Genomic DNA, 15189 nt, shown 5'->3' with positions numbered 1-15189 from the left:
CCCAGGCAAGCGTCACTGTGTGTTGATAATTCATCTCGTGCTCGGCGGTGAAAGAAAACATCGCTAGGAAACCTGCATGTGTCGAATTTTAAAGAAATTCTGCCAAATGTGTTTTTCCATATCGGAACAGCGTGGTGGGAAATGATCCAAACGTTCTCCTCAAATATAGAGGATGCCTTAGCCCAGCAGTGGAAAATTCACTGACTGTTGTTGTAAAAAAAATGTAAATGTTTAAAGGACATAGTGTTAAAAGCAAAAACAGATTTCTATGACACTTGAATTTTAATATTTTTAATGAAACCATAACTGGGCAATTTATAGTATTAAATATATTAGTATACAATTCTTAATATAACCGTGACCATTTACCAGAAGATTTAATTTGTGAAATCTACAAACAACCGAGTTATCCAATTAAGGTTACAGCATACCATTAAAGGGAACTAAAATTTAAATCGTTATTGTTCGGTTTATGATTAACGCATCAAAAACGACTGTTAAATATGAAGGCTACTGTACCTTGCATTTTATATTTCAAACCTCCAATATCTCACCAGAATACCTGCCACCAAATGAAGTCCACGTCGCAACAGAGTGCATAGAACGAAAAGGCTATTTGATTACTTACTAAAATAAGACTGTCGCCTAATTCGATAGGAAAATAAGAATACCTATTAGTATTTTTTGTGATACTTATTGTTATTGTTCTACGAAAACTGGAAAAAAAGTTAAATTATATTTGTGCGTGCTGTCTAATTCACATATAGTATAACACTTGATGGTAGGACTCTGTGCAAGCCTGTCTGGGTAGGTACCACCTACTCGTCTTTTATTCTACCGCCAAACAACAGGAATCAGTATTGTTGTGTTCCGATTTGACGGGTGAGTGAGCAGTGTAACTAAAGGCACAAGGGACATAACATTTTAGTTCCCAAGGTTGGTGGCACATTGACGATGTAAGGAGTAGTTAATATTTCTTACAGCGTCATTGTCTATGGTTGATCGTGACCACTTATCATCAGGTGGCCCATATGCTCGTCCGCTAACCTTAAACTTTTTTTATCATAAAAAAAATAACACTTGCTTATGAACAAACAAATGAGAATACAATTCCATATATAATTTGTTTTTTATTTACATCCGTTTACCTTTTTAATCGTTTTAAATATCTAGTTCATTTTATGTTCTCAATGGAATAAACTTAGCAAGTTTTCTAGCAAATTAATATTAAAGTCATCAAACAAAAAAAGCAAATATTATACGTTTATAGTATTCTGTTGTAATATAAAGATTGTCATATGTTTTAGTTTAGTTTTAGGCCAAACGAAAAAAACAAAGGTATAGAATAATTAATATAATTTAAAATTGTACCCGCAGTTATTTAAAAAGTATGTAATAGCAGCAGCACATGTTGTAAATTATCTTATTTTGTAAATTATTTTCCGATAAAGTTAGCTTAAATAATGTCAAATAATTGCCAATTATCACTGCTAGTGTTAAAAAATGTAGAGTCTTAAAGGATTTTCCACGAAAGTATTACTGATTTGAATGAATGAAGTGAATCTCGAAATCATACCAATTTTATCAATATAAATATTTTATATAATTAGTTTTCTTGTGCTTAATTGTGCTTGGTTTTGAGGGGAAGCACGGGGAAAAAACTCCATGCGTCGCATGATATATAACACAATCAGCATTGCAATAGGTTATTTGACTGGTTTTTAAAATCCATTTTATATTATTTAGTAGAAGTTAAGGAACCTAGTAAAAGTTGTGTTTTTTATTTCTAGTACATATTTGCCGAAAAATATCATATTAAAAATTAAATATTTAAATAGCGCGCAAAAGCGCTACTTGGACAATATGTATTTTAATCTGTGGTACATATAGTAGAAAAGCAAAGTTTACAAGAAAGTGACTTCATAATAAGCCCGGCCAATCAGAAGCGTTTTGTGTCACGTGACAAACGTTTGAAAAAATGCACTTTTATTAATGAATTTTTGAATAAATTAAATATTATTTTCAACTTTCGTTAGTAAATAACCATTTTTAAACTCATAATATACACTGATTACAATAATTCACAATTCATTTTTTGCATTGTAAAATAGCATATTGTGTTTTGGTATAATCTCTAACCTTTCTAAGCCTCCTCAGAAAGAAGACCCAGCTGTAATAGCCTATTTTATAAAAACAAGCCTATTTATAAAATAGATTATTACACTAATATTTACTATGTAAGGTCGAATAGCAATACGTTGTCTCAACATATAATTATGTATGTACTTTCATAATATCTTTGTTACAGTACTTGAGGGAACGATTCAAAGTGGATGTGCCTCATCGGTTTCGTCCTCACCAATTCATGTCTCCAACGTTTTGCGATCACTGCGGTGCACTTCTTTACGGATTTTTCAAGCAAGGACTTAAGTGTGAAGGTAAATTTTATTTTATTTATTCATTACAAAATACTTAATACATTTTGTAAGAAAATAGTCACGATGCGTCGTGGCATTTTAATATTTTTAAGTACATGTAAAAAATATACAAAATATTATTTGACAAAATGTGTTTAATATGTGTTTGTTTTACTAATTATATTGAATATTTCAATGTATGTAGTATTATTTCATGAATTTTTCAGTTAGCTTTTATTGCCCGAAAATACTATAATAAATGTTATACATGATAAATATAAATAAGTTAGCTTATGTGCTTTTATGTAAAATTTTGTGTATTTTGTGGTTTTTATTATTAATAAAAAAATCGTTATTTTTGTTGAGTTTAATAATATGTATTAATATTATTCATCAATTCATTAACCATGCAAATGCCGCAAATATAACACATTAATTATAAACCTATTTGTTTTTATTTACTGTCATGTTTGTGTTTTTTATGTGTGTGTTTTGCAAGGATATGCTTAATTCTTCATTTAAAATGTCATTATTGCACATAATAAAGATGTATAATGTTTTATGAATAACAAGTATATGTAAAACGATTAGAGTATATTTTCAAGTAACTAATTATGCTGATACATAAACCTCAACGTATAATTGTTAATTCGTAGCTCGAAGCTACGAAGGCTACGAGATATGAATGTTATTATGAATGATAACGATTTTTTAAACCTCGCGTAATTATTACGTGAATTTATATTTAATATATAAAGGTATTTATATACATTAAAATTTATTACTTAACTATTATATATTATATATATTCTAAATGTTAATCTAAGACAATGATATTTTTGTTCCTAAAATTATCAATTTTTAAACTTATCTCTGTCTACAACGTTTGTATTCTACTCAAATTAACAATTATTTTTCCAATAACCGATGATTTCAAGGCGCCATATTTAGAATCCATTTTCTGCGTCAACAATTTGAACGATTCAAATTTAACGATAATATTGGTTGTTTTTTTTTTAAATATATAACCCCTTTGAAAATTTTCAGTATTACTAGCTACTACCAAAACCATTTGCAATCAACCAACTTCTCGTAAACTGACAGCTGTTCTGTGTTTGTCACAGATCAAGTTAGGTCTTGACGATGGTGGAAAAATTAGCTTTTTTATCAAGTACAGTTGATAAGGGCTCGAGTGATCATGGTTTCGTGAAGGAACGAAAGATGGTAATAGACAATAATGGAAAAAAAAATAGAATATCTAGGCCACAGGTCGTAGTGTTTTTTTAACACCTTTACAGTCCAGTTGCGATTAGTTCACAAACACGCAAAGACAAGCTGTGGTCCGATATTTTGCCAACTTCAATTAGTGAAAGATATCGTAAGGCAACCTGCATTTTCCACGTGTAACAACCTACCCGTAGTGGAGTCTAGTGGAAGAGTTACAGACTATTACTTTATATAAGGTGTGTGGTGTCTTTTATTTAATTTGTAAATCCTATTATTTCCATTATCAAACAAACATGATATATATATTTTACATACAAATATTTTATCGAAATCGGTCCAACCGCTTATGAGGAGTACCGTTGCACAAGTACACAAGATTTATCTAAATAAATTTAGTTCAGTTTGTTAAGCCCGACCGCCGACCACTAAATGAGTCTTCCACTATTCTTCATTGATCTGAATTACTAAAAGATGTTATTTCTACCGTTCAATATATCAAAAAAAAGTTTCATGTTACCAATATGTTGAAACCGTGACATTTAAATTAGCATAATATGGTGTAAGTGTACTAGTTTTTTATGTTAGTAATTTTTTTAAACGCTTCTTTTTTCATTACTACTATTATTACTATTTCTGCTATAATTTAAATTAACACGAAATATATTTAGGATTACGATTAATTTCATTGACTTTGTAGAATGTTTTCATTTTGATTTAAGTAGTTTTGTTAATAAAAATACGTTACAAGTAATATCACAGGGTTCTTTGGATTACTATAATAATATAAATCAAATGGAGATTGAGCATACGAAACATTATAGTGAGTCAATCAAAGCGAATACGAAAAGAAACTACTTTTAGTTAATGCGTCAATTGATAGTAAAATCTTTTACATGTACTCCATAGTCTAAAACAAAGTCGCTTCCCGCTTCCTGTACGCTTAGAGCAATGATATTCTAATAAACAGATATGTTATATCCATACTAAACAACAGAAAAAGTGTGCCGCGCCGGGGACCGTTTATTTTAGTTTATTTTTACATTTCGTTAAAAGTAAAAAGGATAGCTTGATAAAAACAATAAGTAAAAGGGATAACTAGATGTTTTAATTACGTAAAACGTATTACTACGTAATTATGATGTATTATAACGTATTACTACGTAAAACGACTAAAGGCAAATGTCCCAATTAGGACGTTTTCTAGTCTACAATTTTTGCGCGTTAATAACATATCTGTTTACTAGAACATCATTGGCTTAGAGCTATTACTGCGCAACGGATTTTAATGTGAATTTCATCAATAACCAGAAAGTTTATATATACATAGATATATACTAGATATTATTTCAGAAAACTCGAGAATTTTAGATTATCTAGCTGGAAAGAAGCAAGGTTTTTCTTTTCATGTTTGTTCTTCAATGTATACTTTGAGGACTTGAACCTTGGTTATCTGTAGCTGAGAGATAAATAGATTAGTTAAGTAGCAAAACAGTTTAGTTTTATTGTCTTTTCTACGCTTTTTAGTGATTTAGTAATATCAATAATATAATTGAAAAAGTCTGTCAATAATAAAAAGTAAGAGTGATTTTTCTTCACATATTTATAAAAAGGAGCCTTGATAGCTCAGTGGTTAGAAGATACGAATCCTAATTGATGATTTCAGGTTCAAATCCAGGTAAGCACCACTGAATTTTCATGTGCTCAATTCATGTTTATAATAAATCTAGTGTTCGGCAAATGACGAAAATATTATGGGAAAACCACATTGGATAAGCTTTGTGGAATGAAATCTAAAACTTTATCCTCGAGATGAGAGAAATATTCTCAGTGGGAAATTTATAAGCCTTTACTTTTTTACACTAAAATAAAAAAAAATGTAGTTTCTTGATTCGCTCAATTTTACTCTCTGTGAAACAAATGTACGTCTTAATTTATAATTATTGTCACCCAATTGATGATAAAATTTATTATAAGAAGTAAATTTTATTCGCACAACATCAGATATTTTTTAATTTTCCTTAAAAATATAACATGCAGCGAAGCATTGCTTTTATATAGAAAATACTATTCATAGACCCGACATAAAACATTTTAAAACAGAACTCGGTACACCTCTAAATATAATGATTTCGTATGATGATTTATTTTCGTCATTCAGTTCTCGAGCCAACAAGTGCATTAATTTGTTTACGGATATATTATTTACAAAATAAAAAATTGACTATATTCATTTAAAATTTTACAAAAATTACCCCGTGAAGGCTTAGTGAAAACTATTATTGTCATTGATACGTCACCAATCAATCAGCCGGCTTGTTAGGCGGGCGGGCTTGTGGGCGGAGCGCTCACCTGCGCTAGAGCGACCTTCCCAGTCAGTCTGCGTCGCGCGCTTGCCCGACATCGTTGTTGGGTAAATATCGCGCGCAAGAACCCTGTCGCGTATTATGCCTCTGTTTTCCGATCACATCAGCAACATGTATTACAGTGGAACGCCGTCTTATACCAGTTCGCCATACAATTACAGTAGTTCAGTGTCACCATATGGATCGTCTTACAGTGCATCTTATTTAAATCCGGGGGGTAATTATTCTTCGCATTCATCATTGGGGGGGTACTCTCGAACCCCCTTGACGTCACGATGGTTAACAAGTGGAAGTAGGGTGTATTCGCCGATATTAAGTACTATTTCTGAAAAGGGAACTTCAAGTCCAGGGAGAATAAACAGTCCCCGAAGGATACCTATAAGTAGTAGAACCTACATAACGTCAACATATACACCTCGACCTATAAATATAAATACAGCTGATATTGACGTGTCAAGGGACAAATATCGAAATAAGTTATCAGATTCGAATTCGGCTCCTGTCACCGGATTACCACCCAGACGTAGTAGTCCAATCACAGAACGAGAAAATGGACATGATAAACCCGATACCGGTATCGATTCGTCTCCTGGAACCCATCGTAGTACTATTAAAAGAGATCGCGCAGTAGTAAGACTTCATACTATAAAGCGAAAAGAAAGAGATTCTCCACGTAAGTCCTATGAAGATTCAAAATGTACAAATGTTGACTGTGAAAAACAATCAGAACAAGTTAAATGGAGGGAAAAATTAGCTAATGACTTAGAATATAAAGTACCAAAAGAAAAGAAAACTTTAGGGGCTAAATTAGTAGAAAAGTTTACACTTAAAGATAAAGATGATAGTGAATTCATGAGCATAACAAAAAAAACTCCTCCAAGACAAATAGATAAAGAAATGTTACCTGAAGTTCAAATACCCACGGAAGCAATATCTGCAACTAAATCTTTAGGTAGACGTTGTTCTATGGAACTTTTAGCTGAACAAGCTTCCTTACTAGATTCCCTTATAAGGAGAGAGAATTTAAGTACTGTCCCTTTAGATTTAAGTAAAATTGGTTCCGAAAGCTTTGAGGATACCGAAACAGACAGTAGCAAAAAAAGAAAAACAGATCAGGAAAATCCTTTAACAACGACAAAATCAGATCATTCTCTGCACACAAGTCTTTCATCTGTAGGATTGAAAGACCCAAAACATGCGAAACGACGAAGTTTAAGAAAGTGTTCATCGGGCGGCAGTATCTGCAAATTAGATCGCATAACAGAACTACCTCAAAATTTAACAACTGTGGATGTGTCCACTTTACCAGAAAAAAAGGACACAAATAAAATTTGTAAAAAAGAAACAAGTAAAAAATTAAAACCTAAAATTAAAACAAAAATTACATCTACAGTAGAAATAACAACACCGCCAAGTCCTTTAAAATTTGTTGTAGAACAAGTAACTATCGAAGAAAAATTTGTTCCATATAAAAAGGGAATAATTTACAGTAGCACAGTAGATGAGGAGCCAACGGTCACAAAAATAGTTAGTTTAGAAGGACATAGAAAAAGTAAAAAATTAAAGATTAAACCAAAACAAGAGGCAACCCCGATCCATTGTGATATAACAGTTTCAAAACCTGAGGAAAATAACTTATTACCAACGAGCGATAAAGTAAATAATGAAACTCCACTTAAGGTTTTAAAAGGCCACAGAAAAAGCTTTAGATCGAAAAGAATTGTTGAAAATCATGATTTAAAATCACCAGAGCCGGACGATGGAAACTTTTGGGATAAAATCGGTAAAAGAGAAACAATATACTTAATTAACAGAAAACAAAACATCAACGAAGCCAAAGAAAAGTCAAACCGTTTATATTGGTTTCCGGAAAATGAGGAGTCGGAGATAAATGATGTAAATCACAAAGAGCCCATTGAATTAGAAAAAAATACAATTGGAAATAATGCCGAAGTGAAAGAGAAGATTATAAACACTAACGAAGTGAATTCATTGCCAATATTGGTAGAAAAACCAGATAAACCTTTGATTGAAAATAAAGAGATCATTTCTGATACAGATATTACAGAAAAAATATCCTTACATACTGAGGATAAAATCAGTATCGTTTCTGATAATTATAATAACAATGTTTTAAATATTACTGATTCCAATAGCAAGAACGCTTCTACAGAACAAAATACAGAAGCATTAATTACTGCAGAAATAAAGGAATCTCCATCAGAATGTTCCATTTCTTTACCTATAGATAAATTAAATAAAAAAAGTGAAGAAGAAACTAAAAGCAAAACGAAAATTGAAAAAAGTGAAAAGGAAGATAGTAATACCAATATACCAAGTGAGAGTTTGGGTTTGTCATCAGATTTAATTAATAAAGAAAGTAAAGATTTAATTGAGACAATTCCCATTCCTGAACATAACATCATCAATGATATTGTTAAACCAAAAAATACAGAGTTAGATGATGTGAAACCATTAAACAAAAATTCAGAACACTTACCTACAGAAACAAAGGTATCTGAACCCGAAGACCTTATCACTGTTGATCGTGAGGTAAAAGAAAATAAGTCGGAGGAATCAAAATGCGAAAAAACAGGTGCAATAGTTGACTCTGCAACTAAAAACTTAAGTCAAATTATTTCTGAAGAAATAGGTATAAAGGAAAAACCAGCTAAAAGTATTGAAAAAGATGATTTAAATAATTTAGCTGTAAAAACCTCATCTGTAAATAATGATATTAGTGCTGATAGTTTAAACATTCCAACTGATAATTTGAAAGAAAAATCTTCGATTTCGAAATCACTTGAAAGTAATTCAAACGATGAAAAAAATAATAAAGATACAAAAGCAAATAAGAAACAAGAAGAAGAAGAAGTACTTCCTTGTTCCAGTTCTGCTTTGCCAATTGCAAAGCCTGTAAAAAGGGAAAAAGCTCCGATGGTTCTTTATGCCACGCCAAGACCGCTGCAGAAAAAGAAACCTCAGGTTGTTAATTCGTCTTCGTCTTCTGATTCATCATCAGATGAATCATCTGATGAGGAGAGTGATGATAACGAATCAGAATCCAGTGAAGCATCTGCTGACTTTTTTGAATGCGAAACTAATCCGGATGGAAGAACTTCAACAGGATCTAACGATTCCGGATTTGATTCGTCAGTCCCGACGTCTCCTTCAGGATTTTTATGTACAAGAAAAGGTAAAAAAAATTGAAAAATAATATGAACATATACGGTGTGTTAATAGGTGTAAAATAATTATTTTGTATATAACACAAAACTATTCCTAAGTTTTTTCAATTTTTTTGGCATGAAGGCATTGCATGGCTTAAGCACACTAATATCATTAGGAAAAACATTGAATCGATTAATTTTTATGGGCCAAGCAAAGGTATTATGAATTTGTTATAGACTGCGATGTTAATTGTCATCGAAAGTGTGAAAAATTGACGGCGAATTTATGTGGAGTTAACCAGCGGCTTTTAGTCGAAGCACTGGCATCACGCACTACATCGAAGAGAGGTAGGTTGTCAAAACGATAACATGGATAAAATCTTAAAAAGAAAATTAATTATGTTCCCGCGTACACTTTAATTGTTTACGTTACGGTTATATTACGGCGTAGGTGCATTTCGAAGCTTTGCCTGAACAAAAACCAGAAATGATAGCAATATTCCCCTTCTTATTAACTATATTGCAATGATTTCTATTTTCAAATTTTAATAATATATAAATTATACAAAAGATATATAGATAATTATGCCTGAATAAATAATTTGGTATAGATAAAATATTCCAAACCTAGTATCTTAAAAACTTAATTATTATTAAAATTGTATTTGTTATATGGATTATTCACCTAGTGTACGGGAATACGTAAAATCGTAAAATCGTCGATACCTCAGTATTTGAGTTCCCGTAGTGCGAAAGATACGATGATCGGCGATTTATTTGGCGGGCCTTCAAAACGTCACGTATTTTTATCCGTCCAGACCGCCCGCTTGTTTGTTGGCATTACTCGTTAGTCTTATTGTTTTAGGGTGTTTTTAGCGATTTTATTAACAGTTATCCTAAACTTAATTACTAAAAAATTAAAGAAACTAGCTAATTATATTGTATTCTGGTGAAATATTTTTCTTAAGAAACAAACATTCACCTATCCTGTACCAATAAAAGAAGTAATAAATTTAAAATAAATTTGTGTTTATATTTACGTATTCGATGCGATTTAAAAGCTCTGCTAAATAATGAACTATGAAACAGTTCTTGAATGTTCTTGTATTTTGTTATGTATATCAAATTAAATTCCAAAATTCTGATATAATTCGTCGATATTCAAATCCCTATTTTTTCGGGAATCACTAACAAATATAACAGATTAAATTTTATAAAACCAATGACAACGCATTGATTTAATGTAAACGATCGTTTATTCGATTATTTGTCTGAGAAATTTTTGTGGTTGTAATTGGCTACAGGCAATTCAAAAAACTATATTTTCTCCGTATATTCCACCTAACTTTTCCTATTAAATATTTTAATATTCTTTTTATATTCTAACTTACGGATTTTTAAATAATTTGTTACCTAAAAATATATTAATTTAGTATTACGCTTTTCATTGATAATAAATTAAATTTCGTTAAATTATGAACAAATAGTTTTAAGTAAAAGGTTATGTAAATATTGTGCCGAAGCTTTAGTTAGTTTGTATTCAAACTCATAGGAAACTTAGGGCAGAGTGTTTTATCATATTTATATGCAGGTGGAGACAATCCCAGCACCTCTACTGGACCTTCAACTTCTCAAACATATACACACGACATCTTAGAACAAGAGTTGGGTAAGAAAATATATATACAAACTCTTTAATACGTATTAAACTTTTTTTTCTGTTCTATCTGTATAAACTACCTTTCATTTGCTTCGCCTGCAGTAAATAACATTTTTTATATATTTGTCCAGTGTGTATACCTTTTATATACTTATATTTATTTATGTATATGAAAAACAAACTAGTAACCATTCCTAACTTATAATAATTGATAACGGTGAGTATCTGTTTTGCATGTTATGATTCGTCAGATTTATTTTAGTTCTATCGAACAAACTCCTCAATGATCTCTATTTCGGAGTGAACTTTCGTTTGGGAGCTGGGAGGTAATAAATAAAGGCTTCTTGACACAATTGGCAAAAAGCGAATCGAATTTCGAAACTTTCTAATAATATCTACTCTGAAAACGTCAGGACTTCCACTCATAACTCTTCAGATCGTATTAGAATCCGCATTCCAAAGAACATAAAATCCGCTTTTAAATTAAATATAACCAAACAAACACATTGTTATGTGACAAAAACGTTTTCTTATATACATACTTCTGCGTTTTTAGACTTCTCAACGTTTCATTGCAATGCATCAAAACCAATTAAAACATTAAATCTAATGTATATAAGAAATAGAAATATGTATGTTGTTATTGTGCATTTGGTACATTATTCTATTAATAAAGTAAATCTTAAATGCTCGTCTAGTAACAACATTTGAGTTAGTGTATACTCCGAAAGCTGCTTCTCAATTTGTAACATGTATAAACATTAGCCAGTGCACCTGCGTTTTTATCTAATCTGAAACACTTTTTAAATTATTTACGAATATCTCGTCATCAATTTTAATTTAACATGTATTTATATATAATGTTATATAAATAACAAAAGTTATATAGTAATAATGTTTGTTTAAATGAAGCAAATCCTTAAATTCCTTGAAATGGAATAAAGGAAAATGGCGGGGCCAAATATCTGTCAGACCTGTCAGTCATAGTTGAAAGACGCGACATTATCGTATAATTCGTGTCCGAAATAAAAGCCGATAAACAAACTTGTTTTCCGTTTCATTTTGATACTGAAAACTTAATATAGGATAAATAAAGCGAAATTTATTTCTCAATAATGCTTAACAAGACAACCAATAAAACGTCGGTTATATTTACTCAGTAATACAAGCCCAATTAATTATTTAATACGGTTTTTAATTTATTTCAATTTGTTAACTATGATTCATTTTTTTTTAATATTGTGTAGGTAGAATTAAAATAAAATTGTCTTATGATATTAATTGATGTGTACCTTAATGCGTATGGAATTTAAAAAAAAAGGAACGTCAAATTATTTTTTTAACATAGATACGTCTAAACAGGCAAACGTCCAGTTTATAGCAATTAAAGTAAATTGTAACGAAAACAAGGTTATTATTATTATTTCTTGTATCTTTACAGACAAGCTATAAAAGGATTAATATAATATTATATTGCCTTTTTACATTTAAATACATCTTATCATTAAAATATCTGACGTTGTCGTGTCGTTGCATCCACTTATGCATTTCGGTTGAATGCAATAGGAATGAAGCGGTATGTTCTTGTTTTATTTGCCATAATTATTCAAATGAGACGTTGAGTTAATGCAGTGCCAGACCAACTAATTGTTGTAATCATTAACAACGATACATGTTGTCCGATAATTATAATACATCTGGCTGAAATAGTGTATCGGACTAAACGTGTGTACCAACCGTTACTTTTTTAAATTCTATTTTCAAACAAGAACGTTTAATGTAAGAATGAAAAATAAAACTTATAACAGGAATGAACTTAGTTCCAGTAAATAATATTCAATAATTACTTACTTCCGAGTTCTAAATTGAAAATTTTAAATAATTTTCATTTGTGATTTTACTTATGTCCCTACTTTCTTACACCTTATTGATTGTTTGCATAAAGCACATAACGCACTACATGCAGCATGCGGTTTTATTAAAATCTTAGCTTTATATAAATTCTCAATATTTACTGTCGACCTTGATATTGCTGCTTGAACGGACTATTTTAAGAGGGCACGTGATTTTTCTAAATCTACCAAAGTATTTTGTCGTATACGTATTCTGAAATTGTTGGTACGAATTTAACTTATTAAAGAGACATACATATTAATTGTATAAACAAAGTCGAACTATTAGAATCGATTTTTAAAAAAAGAAGATGTTACCATTTATAAAAAATATATACGAATTACTCGAATATTATGGTTTATTATATATAAACGTGTTACACGAAAAATTACCAAAAGTATTAGTAATTATATATATCATTTTACTATTTTGTTATGAGTATTCGTAATTCTCATAACCCATATAAAATATAAAATAGGTAAACCTCTCAAAACAGCTTGTTTAAAATTTTGCTAGAGATTATTTTATGAATTAAAATTTAATTTTTATCCGTTAACTCCGTTTTCTATTTTTATTAAATACTTGTTTCTTTATCTACTTGATTATAATTTGACATTTAACAAGATGCATTGTTTTTTTTTTAACTTTTTTCCAGAACATTCAAAGGCATATGATCTCTTCAGAAAAACTGGACGATTTACGCCGCCCGCAAGATTCATTCCACGATTCAGAAAATACACGATTGAAGATTTTCAGTTTATAAAAGTTTTAGGCAAAGGAAGCTTTGGCAAGGTGAGTTATTCTACGTAAATTAAATATTAAGAACAATAAAATTAAAATAACATTTCTTTTCATATGTTTTATAATTAAACTATTTTATTAACATAATAATTATTAATTATTGTTTTATAATAGAACAAACTATTTATTATTTTGTTTATTCATTTTCGCAAGCATTTCTTTTTTTGTAAAAAGCATGTTCCTGTTTTTTTGGTTAAGTACGTAAAATTGATTGACGGGTGGGTATAGATCATTGTGACTGTATTTATACTTCTATCGCACTCTTTCTCCCTTACTTTCGCTCTCTTCTCTCTCTCTATTTACCATTATACGATTCCTTTTTTGAATGGACCTATAAGTTGATTAATTCTACTTTCTAAGAGCGAGTCATACATCGAGTAAGAAAAATTTTAGTTGCTTTGGATCGACGAATTGCTAATGTTATTTCAAAATCTCACTTTTATTATTAAAATATACCTTTAAATAAAACTACTTATAACGGATTTGAATCGCGTATATTAATTATTTTTGACATCCCGACGTTTCGAGCACTTTAGAGCGTTCGTGGTCACGGGTAGACTCTCAGTCAATATACGCGATTCAAATCAGTTATAACTAGTTTTATTTAAATGTGTAATAATCGCGAAAATTTAAGACAACATTAAAATATACATTTATTTTATTTCAAAAAAGGTCAAATCAATCTAAATGACATTTTTTTTAAGATAAACAAATATCAAATAGAAATTTTCCTGAAAATATATTAGAACACATCGTTATATACTGTTGTTGTTACATATATAATATTAGTATAACACGCTAAACAGTGAAAACTTAAGAGGAGACCTGTGTATTTTTCTATACCGACGTATTATTTTCTGCCGTTGACCCAATTGTCAATAGTGTAGAGTGCCAGAGAATCGACATTACTGCTAGAGCTAAATTTGGCTTACTATGTTTACAAAGGTATTCGAAAATATTAGGCCTTTGATTTGTATTCATCCTTAATTTAACGTTCAAAGAAAACATTAATTATTATATAAATAAAGAATCGCCGTCTAGCGCGCCTTTCATATGCGGATATTTATTTAAGGAACTGATATAGTGCGTAATAGAAATATTTTTATTGTATCTGAAAGAAATAGATTGAGTGTATCTATTGAGATTATTATTTTCATTAAACGTCAGCTGTTATTATGTGCGAGTTATATTTTGTAACTGAATTTCAAAAAAACTTTCAGCTGACATTTAGCTTACAGACTTACGATTAGTGTTGCTGCTATAATTAATATCATCTATGTACTAGATTCCAGTATTTATTAATATAAATTTTAATTAGACAGATTTTTTATGAATAGTGTAATTTATTTTATTCTAAAAACTGTTCGATATTTTGTATATTGAAAACAAGTGGAGTACAGGTGGAAAATCTTATTATCAGCTTAAGCTGGACTATGTGTCTTTAATAACTTTTATTAATATTCAATGATCAATTAGTTAGAATTAGAATAAACCTAATGAACAATCTGTTTAATAAATTTAAGCCTAAATTAAAGTTCGTTATATCGGATAGTACGCAGTTCGTACAATAAGGCAATGCGCAGTTTGTCACAATAGTTTATCAAACGTCTTTCAGAACGTAAACACGTATCACACATATTGGTCGTGTGTCTAAGCTG

The 15189-nt window shown here is 30.2% G+C and overlaps 1 protein-coding gene across 5 annotated transcripts in view; it reads left to right on the top strand.

Moving 5' to 3' along the window:
* LOC124530398 (putative protein kinase C delta type homolog) overlaps positions 1–15189 on the top strand; it is a 36491-nt gene that overhangs the window by 14336 nt on the left and 6966 nt on the right. For 2 of the 5 annotated variants that reach the window (XM_047104558.1, XM_047104559.1), the window contains exons 4-7: positions 2309–2438; positions 9415–9525; positions 10769–10846; positions 13386–13522. In XM_047104558.1, the coding sequence (XP_046960514.1) occupies positions 2309–2438; positions 9415–9525; positions 10769–10846; positions 13386–13522 (456 nt within the window). Of the gene's footprint in view, positions 1–2308; positions 2439–6009; positions 9204–9414; positions 9526–10768; positions 10847–13385; positions 13523–15189 lie in introns of those variants that run through there. The other 3 variants (XM_047104555.1, XM_047104560.1, XM_047104557.1) reach the window with 3 other exon arrangements.

Source organism: Vanessa cardui, chromosome 6 (genome assembly GCF_905220365.1).
Source record: "Vanessa cardui chromosome 6, ilVanCard2.1, whole genome shotgun sequence".
In the NCBI taxonomy this organism is placed as follows: Eukaryota; Metazoa; Arthropoda; class Insecta; order Lepidoptera; family Nymphalidae; genus Vanessa; species Vanessa cardui.
Note: the sequence above shows the minus strand (reverse complement) of the source record. Positions and strands in the feature narration are given on the sequence as shown.